At 37.8% G+C, this 11,628-nt stretch overlaps 1 protein-coding gene across 3 annotated transcripts; it reads right to left on the reverse strand.

Moving 5' to 3' along the window:
- Positions 1-10,859, reverse strand: lrrn1 (leucine rich repeat neuronal 1). 3 transcript variants are annotated; one of them, XM_043241978.1, is made up of 2 exons: positions 10,464-10,859; positions 1-3,170 (listed from the first exon to the last, which is right to left on the reverse strand). In XM_043241978.1, exon 2 carries the CDS (start codon positions 2,935-2,937, stop codon positions 784-786), a length of 2,154 nt encoding a protein of 717 aa, XP_043097913.1. In that variant the 5' UTR covers positions 2,938-3,170; positions 10,464-10,859; the 3' UTR covers positions 1-783. The 3 variants fall into 3 exon arrangements, with proteins under 3 accessions (XP_043097913.1, XP_043097912.1, XP_043097914.1); XM_043241977.1 differs by having other exon boundaries at positions 10,320-10,859; XM_043241979.1 differs by lacking the exon at positions 10,464-10,859 and adding an exon at positions 8,582-8,671.
- Between the last annotated feature and the right edge of the window lie 769 nt (positions 10,860-11,628).

Below are 11,628 nucleotides of genomic sequence, written 5' to 3' on the forward strand. Positions count from 1 at the left end.
TTGTATAAAAAATATCTGAACAAAATTGTATTTTATTTTTGTTTGAGCTGTAATATGCAACATATCTTGCAAGTGTAAATTACAACAAAATTAAGTGATTAACAGATTCTACCCAATTAAAAAAAGAAGAATCTGAGTAATTTTTAAAAAAGCATTTTTCTACTAACTAATTATATAACATTCACATTTCTATTGCTGGTTTACAATTCTTTAATCTGCAAAGTTAACTTCTAAATCAAAAATTACTTTTGAGAAAATCCAAAATCTTCAAATTATAGTTGATACAACATTACAGAACAATTGCTAACGTTTTTCAATAGACAGTGTATCAAGTCTAAACTCACCTTGTCAGCTTACACTGGAGTCCAAAGACAAATTTGTTAATATTTTTCAGTGCACAACAGTTAAACTGTCTTACGAAAGAGAGAAAGAAACAATGCATTCTCTATGAATACTGCCAAAGACATATCAATATCGGATCGGATATAGTGCTACAGCATCAATCGACCCAAAACCAATCCTTGACAAGATCTATGCTGTGCTATCAAATTATAATGAACAAAAAGAAAAAGCACAGCTACTAACATGTCTCGGAAGCTAAACAAAGCTGCCATATTGAAAGTCAAAGAAGAGGAAAAGGCAATACACTCTACGAAAAAGTCAGTCTGAATAGTTGCTTGCAGTAAAGCAAAGCAGAAAAAAGGAAATCCATGTCTTTTTTTACGCACAAATAAGCAAAGATGTGTCTTTGTGCTCTAAAGAAGAAACAATGTCCGTTAAGCTTCACCACATGTAATAACTTCTTGTGGTGTCCACCTGCGTCGGCTTAGTGTCTGAAGAACCGTCCTTGTCCTTTTCGCTGTCTGCCTCCCATAAGTTAATGAGGGGAGGATAGAGTTCGTTTAAGGGGATGGAGGAGGTTTTCTGCATGTACTTCTTTAAGGAGTGATGGTAGTTCTTTCGCTTCCATCTCTTTGCAATATATAACGTGATTGAGCCCAGACTGATGATGGCCAGTATTGTGCCCATGACTGCCGCCAGAGCCGTGTTGGTGCCTTGCTCAGAGATCTCCACCGCAAATGTAGCGTGCTTGGTCGTGACATTAACGCATGACTTCTGAGTCTGCTGGTGGATATTGGAGACCGAGAGACAGACCTCATACTCAGTGGCCGGCTGAAGGTGAGTGAGGTTGTACTCGTGAACATCCACAGGAACTTTAGCCGTGTAGGTTATGTGAGGGTTGTCAATTTTCATGGTGGCCGATGACCACTTTAGGTTGGACGTCATGACGTTAGAGTTCACTTTCCAGGATACCAAAATTGAGTGGGACTCTGTGTGTTTTACGTAGATCTTCATAAGCTGGGTGCTATCCAGAAGAGTCCCGTTGACTCGAATGGCAGTCACCCGAGTGTCCGCTCCTTCAGTATTCTGAGCCACACAGGTGTAGTGTCCAGAGTCGTCTACCTGAATGTGGGATATGCGCAGAGTTCCTGCACTGTTGAGTTGGTATTTCTCGGATACGGTATCCATCATGACTTTGTTACCAGATGGGGTCACCCAGTATATTTCTGGTTCAGGTTCAGCCATAGCACGACAGTCAAGATCTACCGTCATCCCAATGTCTAGGTTGAGGTGATTGGGGAACGTGTCGTGAGAGATCATTGGCAGACACTGGCCTGAAGATTCACGAGAAAGTACATCTCTCACACGCTGGCCTCTAACCTCAAGTGGCATGGCACAGAACATGGAAAGAGGCTCCATAAATCGAATGGTGGTCTTGTTTGAGCTCATCCATTGAATTACACAGTCACAGCGCAGTGGGTTGCTGTGGATACTGATCTCCCTCAGGTTGGGCAGGGACTCCGCCGTTGCTTGGTAGAGAGAGTTCAGAGCGTTGTTATTGAGCATTAGACTCTCTAGTGATGGCAAGTCACGGAATGCTAAGCGGCTCACGTAGGAAAACTTGGGGTTGTTGGTGGCTTCGAGTTTGGTCAGCTCCGGGAGGTTATCCAAGGCGAAGCGATCAATAGACACAAGTTCTCCCATGTTGTTAATGCCAAGTTCTTTTAGCTTTAGCATGTTTTTGAAGTCGCCCTCTTGAATTTTATGTATTGGATTCTTGTTCAAATCCAGAAATTTCAGGTTTGGAAGCTTCTGCAGAGCAGTCTGTGGCACCCGGACTAGTTTATTATCATAGAAGGAGAGACTCTCCAGGTTGTCTAGTCCAATGAACGCATTGCCTGGGATGTCAGTGAGCTCCATTCCTGCCAGGACCAGGCTTCTTAAGTTGGTAAGAGGTTTAAAGTTCAAATCCAGGATGCCGACCACAGGATTTTCCCCAATCATCAGGATCTCCAGGTTGGGGGTTGATTCAAACCAGCGACTGTCAATGGCCTTGAGTCTGTTGGAGTTCAGATGGAGTCTCAGAAGATTACGCAATCCGGCAAAGGCATTGGGTGCAATGGAGCTGATCTGATTGTGATTAATGTACAGCTCCTGTAGATTGGTAAGGTCTTGCAAGCTGAAGTCAGGCATCTCAACTATTTGGTTTTCCTCCAAGTGAAGCGTTGTGAGTTGCGACATGTTGGTCAGGCCGATATCCCGGATGTTGCTGAAATTGTTCTGGGACAGGTCGAGTTCTGTGAGATTCAGTAACTGCTCTAGTTCCTCACTAGTTCTGGCAATGTAGTTACTTTGCAGAAGCAACACCTGTGTGTCAGCAGAAAGGTTTCCGGGGATGCGTGTAAGGTGAAGGTCGTTGCAATCAACAGTAGTTGCTTCTCTGTAGGTGGACTGGGGTGTGAACCAAGGCCGGATCTCGCACACACAAAGCTGAGGACATTCTGTACTCTGAACTGAAGAGAGGCCAAGCAAAGGCAGGAGCAGGAAGAAACAAATCTGGCCTTGCACAACAAAAAAGAAATTCCCTCTTGCCATTCTGACTGTAAGTGTTTATCCTCTCAGATCTGAGCTGGAATTCCTATAGTGCCAAAAAGATGGTGAGGTGAGATTCTCATTCAATAGAAGTGTTGCAAAATAGCCCTTTTATCCCTCTGAAAGCTTGAACAGTGGAGTCAAAGAGCTTCCGAAAGATTTAAGAGTGTAGTTCCCGTGGGCTCATATAGGTTTAAAACTTCCTCACAGCATGAATCTTGAACTGTAGAGTTGGCCTAGAAAAAAAAACAAACAGAGAAAAGCCTGTTACAATAATCAATGGAAATTTTCGTTTACATGAAAAATTCTAACAAAGCATATTCTAACAAACGTAACATATATTAAAAGCATAAAAACTGGATTTAAACAATAAAAATATAGATGAAGCAAAACCTATAATAAAAAATGCAAAAAATTATTTTATTAGAATTACCACTATGAAAATGTAACTATAAAAGAGCAGACATTTTTTAAGCAGACATATCTAGATTAACCACATTATGTAGAAGCATTTACGTTGAAAAAATATGAAACTCGCATACAAATATGAAGATAATGTGAAAACCAGAGGCACGGGCTTTTGTTTACTGCAATCTGACATGCATGAAGAGGTGGATCAAAGAGGAAAGAAATGGTGACCGAAGGAAAGGAAGGAAATATTATTCCTCAGGTGATCAAACAATTGCTATTGTCAACAAAGACTGAACATTATTGAGGTGTAGAAATGACTGTACATTTATTCATAGACTTTCCTGTCAAGATATTACCATACTCTGATTCAAAATGGTTTTCCATCTAGGTTAAATAACTACAGTATTACATCTCTTTGCAGCAATTATGTAAAACAAAATACATAAAAATATGATATTATGCAAATGTGAACCGTGACAGATCAATCATATCAAATCAGGTAAGCTTGACTTGATTCTGCATACTCAGTAGTAAATATGTGTTGTCCTAGATTATGGAGGATAATTTAACACTAAAGGGCTTTTGAAGTTTGCAACGAAATAACCGTGAATATTAAGCATCCATCGCAAGGAAAAGGCACAAAAAGGTGGCATGTTATTGTGTCTTTGACAGAGCAGTGAACGGGGCATCTGCTATCCCATATGGTGCTAATGCTGACTCAATCACACAAACAGCAAGCCAGAGGGATTTAGTCCTTGCCAAATACCACCTACATTAAGAACAGATACTCCTCCACAAAAGTTGCTCAGCTTTGTTAATGTTTCTTAACGGCAAGATTCAAAACAACTGAACTACACGCATCCTGAAAACATAAGACTTAAAGAAAAAACCACCAACGCGACATTTAGATTACACATGCCAACTTTAGAAATAGGTTCACTTCAGAGCTTAGGAGTCTTTCGTGAAGTTGATTCCACCAACAAATACAAGCTTGGACAGCTTGAACAATTTTATGTCTCATACTCTCAAGAAAATGAATGGAGGAAACATGGTACAGCTGGTGTAAATGAGTCCTTTAATGTGAGAGTGGAAATCAATAAGAGGTCTGATCTTCCCCCTGTGGCCAAAGGAGCATCAGGGCAATTTAGAATGAGAGCTGACTATAACTGCCAGTATCAGCAATTCTCATAAAAGAGTGCAATACACAGATGGGACCCGGCTTGTGTTATCAGAGTTATCAGCACCACCCTTAAAGTATTTCTTAATGTGATACAGATTGACACCTCACACTGAAAATGATGCTAAACTAGCGAAGACAGAAGCCAAATCAATAAGATAATTAAAGGGGTAACTTTGGCTATTCACTATTTTAACATTGAAAAAAAAATAAGTGGTAGAATTTCAGTCCATTTATCTTACAGGTTGGAACAAGAAAAATGATACAATAAAAATATACATTATCTAATTATCTAGGATGTAATACAATACATCACACAATGACACTGACAATGAAATATCTTAATAAGGTAATTAAGATGAAAGATTAAACTAATCTGTAACATTGTAAGAGAGGCAGATGAATGAATGAAATGAAAGAAAAATAGAAGGACTAAAGTGTTCCATTATTTTCCAGGAATAGCAACTAATTAACTAATTTTTAACAGAACATGATCCTTCCTTTACATGACACTCAATTTGTTTTACTATGTCTTAAAGGGATAGCTCACCAGAAATCATTTTAACCCACCAAACCTGTATGATTTTTTTCTATATATATTCAGTAATGGTTTGTCTATACAATAAAAGTCAACGAGGTACAAAACAACACTAAATCCCCCTGATTTTGATTATTAGGGTGAGTAAAGAAAAATTTTCAGTTTTGTGTATATGTTTAAATATACACTATATTGCCAAAAGAATTGGTCACGCCCTTCTAATGAACAGGTTTAACTACTTTAGTAATATCCATGAGTATACAAATCTTAATGTTAAAGCATATAATGATATTCTAGGGAACTGTGTTTTTAATGTTATAGCAGTATGGATAGGACCCTATTTTATTCTAACATGACAATGCCTCTGTGTATAAGGCAATGTTAAAAAATTTACTAATTGAGTCAGTGTGGAAGAACTTGACTGGTCTGCATAAAGCCAATTCCTAATCCCAGCTGATCACCTCTGGTGTGACTTTAAATGCAGTCCTTGAGCCAAAAACTCAATAACCAATGACTTGTACATATGGGCGCAGTGATTTTAGACACTTCCGAGGCTGAGATGGAAATCAATTTTTAAATAAATGAATTATTGTTGCTACAGTTTTGGAAGTGTCTTTTTCTCTTTTCTACAGAAGGGGGTGTCCCAATACTTTTGTAGTGAATGTGCAAGTCACTGGAGTTTGGTGATGAGTTTTTGGCTGTATTTTAAGTTTAGCTGGGATTAGGAGTTGGCTTTGAACAGACCAGACAAGGTTGTATCCCTGGAACACAAAACATAAATAACATGGGTATATTTGTAGCTATAGCCAACAATACATTGTATGGGTTAAAATTATCATTTTTTCTTTAAAGCCAAAAATCATTAGGATAATAATTTATATTTGATTACTAAAACGAATTGCTAAGAACTTTTGGATGACTTTAAATGCTATTTTCTCAATATTTGGATTTTTGGCATCCTCAAATTCAAGATTTGCAAATAGTTGTATTACAAATATTGTCATATCCTAACAAGCCTACATCAACAGAAAGCTTATTTATTCTGCTTTCAAATTATCAAAAACATATCCTTATTACTGGTTTTGTGGTCCAGGGTCACATAGAGTATATAGATTGCTGCTCTTAAGGTATTTTCCATTGTCTGAATCAGTAAATAAAAAAAGGAAAATGCACCTAAAATTTCGCCATGTTTACATTTATGTTTCATTTTTGTTAAAAATCATTATTAGGTACAAACACAGAATTTCTCTCTTTTCAAATTTCAGTCATTTTTTTTAAAAAATGTACACAGCCTGCAATTATGAATGGAAGAAATATGATGTAACAAACATATTTCACACAGTACCATTTGCCTAAGCACCACACAAATAGGACACCCTGAGGATTCTCATAAATATTCCATCTTTATAAGTAAACAGGATCTGAATCCAAATTAATGGCTATTTATGGCCATTCCATCCTCATTAAGTGAACTTCTGCAACCAGCTTGCTTCTGTTGCCCAGCCTGTCATCCTGAACTTCTCCTATTCGTAGATAACAAATGACAGCTGTGAAATTCAATGGGAGCCTATTTGAAACACCTGCCATTTCAGATCACCGACAGATGCAGATCTGTTCTCTGCAGAGAGTGAAGACTTCTGTTTTGAAGACACGTCTGATCTATGGGTCACAGTACTGACAGCGTGTGACAGGGTATTATTTCAAGTTTGAGGTAAATGTACACTTGAACCCTGAAACTTCAGTTGAAGTGTACACTAAGAGCTATACCGAGATTTGAGTGTGATCATGAGTAGCTCTTTGTTTTGATGCCCTAAATGTTAAGTAAGTGATTACAAACATACAAGTCCGTACTTCCGAAAATCAATCTCACGGAAAATCAATGTTTTAACTGCTACCAACAACACTAATGGGTTTGTGCGTGTATATAAAAAATAAGGGTATTTGGATTGGTACGCAAGCCAAAGCTAATGGCAAGTATCCACAAAAACATTAGAACACATCATTTGTTGTTCGTGATTTGATTCAGTGATTCATCAAGTCACTTATGAATAGCAACAGAAAAAAAGCTGTTGCTACAGATATAAACAGGGCTGATTGTGTTTCTCACAGACTTAAAATATCCTGAAAATACATTTCCAGGAAACTGTATTTGCTTTTCTAACCGTCTATATGCACATAGCTTTCTGTGAAGGCAGAGGAAACACTGGAAATACATTCCAAGCATACAATGCAAAAGTCCAAACAAACAAGTGGAGAAACCCAAAAGGCCTGCTAAAATGGCTTACAATGTCATCTCCAAAAAATGACCATCTTGTCTCTAACTCCAGTCTTTTCTCTGCTAATCCCCTCAAGGGGCTCACTTCCTAAAAACCTTCATAGAAAGGGAGTGAGAAATTAACGGTAATTAATTTTATTCTTGGATCAAAAAGGCTTTGCAAAGGGCCAAGAGAGCAGATCTTTTCACATCCAACATTCAAGACCGTCTACGCTTGCCAACTCTTAATCTGAGGGGTATTATTAATTGCATGGTGAATCATAGCTTTGCCCAGGGTTGAACTGTGGGGTAATGGCATAGGCGTTAGAGTGCTGTGGAGATGGGGACTATTGCAAATAGCATAAAAACATTGATTGCCGATCAACTGGAGTCCTCTGTGTCACTGCACAAAGATGAGTGCGGAGAAGTAAATGCACGAAAGCCCCAAAGGTCCCATTTCATTTCTTTTTAGCAATGTGTGTTTCAAACCATTTGCGCTTAAAAACACCACTGAGTGGATTACCAGAATTTGTAATATCTAAAACGCTCAAATAGCATTCAGAATCATTGCATGTAAACATCAATTTGAATCTTCCATAAAAGATGCGTGTTGTGAGATTTATTCTAATACATATCCCATAAAGTTATTCATTTTGTTCAAAATGTTGCATCCGAGTTAGTTTCTTATAGCTAATAAGCTTATCTGAATATTACAAATTCTGTTTAAACTAAACATTTAAATACATAACTATTGTAAACATGCCTTATGGTCACAAAACTAAATGAGATGATTCATGAATTTACAAAAAAAGGACTATTAAAATTCATGCATTTATGAGAGAGATGTCTTTTTTCTTCTTTACTGTCCAAACTGATTTATTATTATTATTTTGCCACAGTGATTTCTTATCCAGATTATGGTTGCAGAATTAGTCACAAACAGCTGCTTGGTCTATTCCACTCTTTATCTGTGACCAATACAAACGAAAGATGATTCTTTTCATCAATATAACGCTGACACAAAATGATAAATTCCAAATTATAATCGCAAATTAAAAGACCTCTTTGCGGCTCCACTACAAGAGCTATATAATTGTTCAAATAAATTGACACAACAGTTTTTTTATTGCACCGACTGTCACTATGTCATAATATGTTCTTAATTATTTAACAATAATTTCTTCGTTATGTGTAATAAATTAACATTTCCATTAATCAAAGTATAAGAACCATATTCTTAATAACATCCACTGGAAGAAAAGATTACCTTTTTAAAGATGTTACCACCTGCCGGCTATACTATTGTCTTCATCAACATATGCCCGACATTTTCTTTACGTTGCTGTTGCTCATGAGGACGCTTCTCTTCTAATGTCAGAAAACAACTTCTGCAACAGACGCAACAGCTGCAACAAGGGGTGGCGTCCCCGGGGACAATACAACCCCCCTCCTCAAACCTCATTATACATCCTTTCCTGACTAAAAGACGTCTTCCCGTGTTTATTGTCTTTCCTAGGGAAGTTGTGGCGTCTTATTTCGAATGAGTAAGCAACGAAACATCTGCTGGAGTGCCTGGACATTGAGATGCAAATCACATTTCTGCATCGCCAACCAGACCCCATGCGCGCCTGCGGTAAGCCAGCGATAAAGGGATCTGATCAAAGTTTGGGATCGATTTCCGACGCAATTGCAGTGTAAAATCACTCTCGGGAGGCTAAATATAACAAACGAGTGACAGTGAAGAATTGAATTTAATCCAAGCGGCATAACCAAGCAGGAATAGTAAAACTGATACGGCAAACCAGACGCAGCCAAATGCTTCGCGCATGCTGTTTCATTGTTGCATGCATTCGCGTTTGATGTAAAGCTTTAAAAAGTCACCCGTTTGCCATTCCCATCACATTCTGCTTATACACACGCATACGCTGTGGCATTATCTTTTCCCCACGCTATTATTTTGAGAGATACAACGCATATGTAAACTCATAAACAAACCATAAATTATGAAAAATCACACACGTTTTGCCCTTGAACGTCTCGAGCGCAACAGCCGACGCGTCCTTGCTATTAAATGCAGTAAATCACGCCGTATGGCAGGCGATTTGAACATTATTCCTTAAAACGGTTACTATTTTTAACACTAGTACTTATTCTAATTTTTAATAGGCTACTGCAATAGTAAGTTATCCAGTGTTGACTAGTAGCGCATCACATAATTTATTGTTTGCAAACTAGAAGCTACTAATTCCACTGATACTAGTCAGCTACTTAAGGTCCTGTTGAGATACAATATCTCTTCTACCAGGGTACTGTGTATGTGTGTGTGTGTATATATATATATATATATATATATATATATATATATATATATATATATATATATATATATATGATATCACAACACAACACACTGAACAAATACAGTACACAATTTGGTAAAAATAACTAACTCATTGTTGGCACCAGTTTGCAAAAACTTCCCCATTTGAAAAAAAATTACTTTAGGAAAGTTTATATTTTTTAATGAATGCCTGCTAGTATCTAATAGCTTCTTGTGAAACTGAAAATGATAACCAGCACTACTAGATTTTTTCACAATCATTAAAGAAAATAAAATATGGCTTATCATAGTACTACTTATAAATAAGGATCATTTATAAACAAGTGTCGATATGAAAAGAGAAATAGTTAAAGGAATAAATGTTAAAACGGCTTGCCATACACCTAATCCATACAAGAGAAGCCTGAAAAGGCAACATAGATACCATCTATTTTCAGTTACAAGACGGAAACACATTTTTGGGTGACTTACTTTAAAACCACAGCTCATTCTGCCAGACAAAGGTTTTGCAAGTTGCTCTGGTTATTTATTTATTTATTTATTTATTTATTATTTTTGCACTGCGAAAACCTGTTTAGCTGCCCGTGGTTCTGGTTTAACGTGCACAGATGCACATGCATGAACAGAACAGTATAGGGATGCTTCAAAACCTATCCGAGCATACCTCTTTAGTTTTCCAGCCTACACGTTCCGAATGGCATTGAAGTCCTCCCTCCGCGCTGACTGCTTCACGCACTTACAGTACCTAGATACAGTATCTATGTCCTTGCAAAGGAGCAATGAAAGAAAATCCATAGATAATAAATACCATCACGTCGCTCGTAAGTTCCGTACGATGAACTGCTTTACAGCGGCATCGTTTCGTTACATCCACCCCGCGAAAATTCGTGCGCAACCTTCGCCAAGCGCATGGTCGGGTTTTGCGTGGATCCTTGCAACGGGAATCCGCTGACTGGCTCTCGTCCGCCGTGTCTCCGTGTTACTGTGGAGTCCGTGCTGCGTCGCCAAGGAAAATATGATGACAGCACCTGGCGCTGTCCAGGCGAGTCAGCTGATTCCCGAGCAGGCGATTGGTTGCTAGCCGGTGGCTGTCACTCGATTCCCAAGCAGAGCACCATCTGTTCAGGGATTGTTGTGATGCGAACAAAGGCGGGCGCTGGGGGAGCGCGGTGGGGATAACGCGGGGCGTCGAAGCTGAAATGCTAAGGAGCTGATATTCTCTTATGAGAACGTCCTCCTTTGACTCCCTCCTCCTTTTTGACGTAGTGATGGAGGACTCTGCATGGTGTCCCACTCACCAAAGATTTACAACGAGACAATGTCCCTTTGTTCGGTGCCTCACTTTGAGGAAAGTTCTTCCTAATCCATCCATCCTTGTGCATTGTCTAGAGATTTTCAGACAAAATTTCCTGTTTTAAAACAAAGAGTACATTTCCTAATGGCTTATAAATTGAAAACATTTAAAAATTGCAATTAAATTCATTTGTGTGTGTTTATGGAGAATATGAAACTTTCTGCCCTACTTAATATGCCAAAAATACATAAATAAATAATTTTTTAAAACATCCCATGAGACATGCAGTGGATGAAAACATATTTCAGAGCTAATTTATTTGCCTGTTAATTAGTCTGTTCACATAAAGCACACTGGATAAGAGGGAAAAAAGCGATTTCTAAATCACCTTTGAAAGGTGTAGAAATATATAACTTATTTTTTCTATTAACTATCGAATTTATAATTAGTGTTTTGGAAACTGGTGATCTGTGGACTAACACATGCACAAATGCTGAAAAAGATAACACTTTACAGTAAGATTTATTTTTTAAAGTCAACAAAATCTTACAAAATATTATAAAAATATTTCTTGAGCTATTATTTATTATTTTAGCTCATTTACTAATCAAAATCAAATTTGTAATTCTCTTAGTATTATTTAATAGAACTGAGCTAATTAACAGTTATATTTTTATTT

Source organism: Puntigrus tetrazona, chromosome 6 (genome assembly GCF_018831695.1).
Source record: "Puntigrus tetrazona isolate hp1 chromosome 6, ASM1883169v1, whole genome shotgun sequence".
NCBI classification, from domain to species: domain Eukaryota; kingdom Metazoa; phylum Chordata; class Actinopteri; order Cypriniformes; family Cyprinidae; genus Puntigrus; species Puntigrus tetrazona.

Coding starts and splice junctions, on each gene's coding strand:
- lrrn1 (XM_043241978.1), bottom strand. CDS start 2,937: ATGGCAAGAGGGAATTTCTTTTTTGTTGTGCAAGGCCAGATTTGTTTC.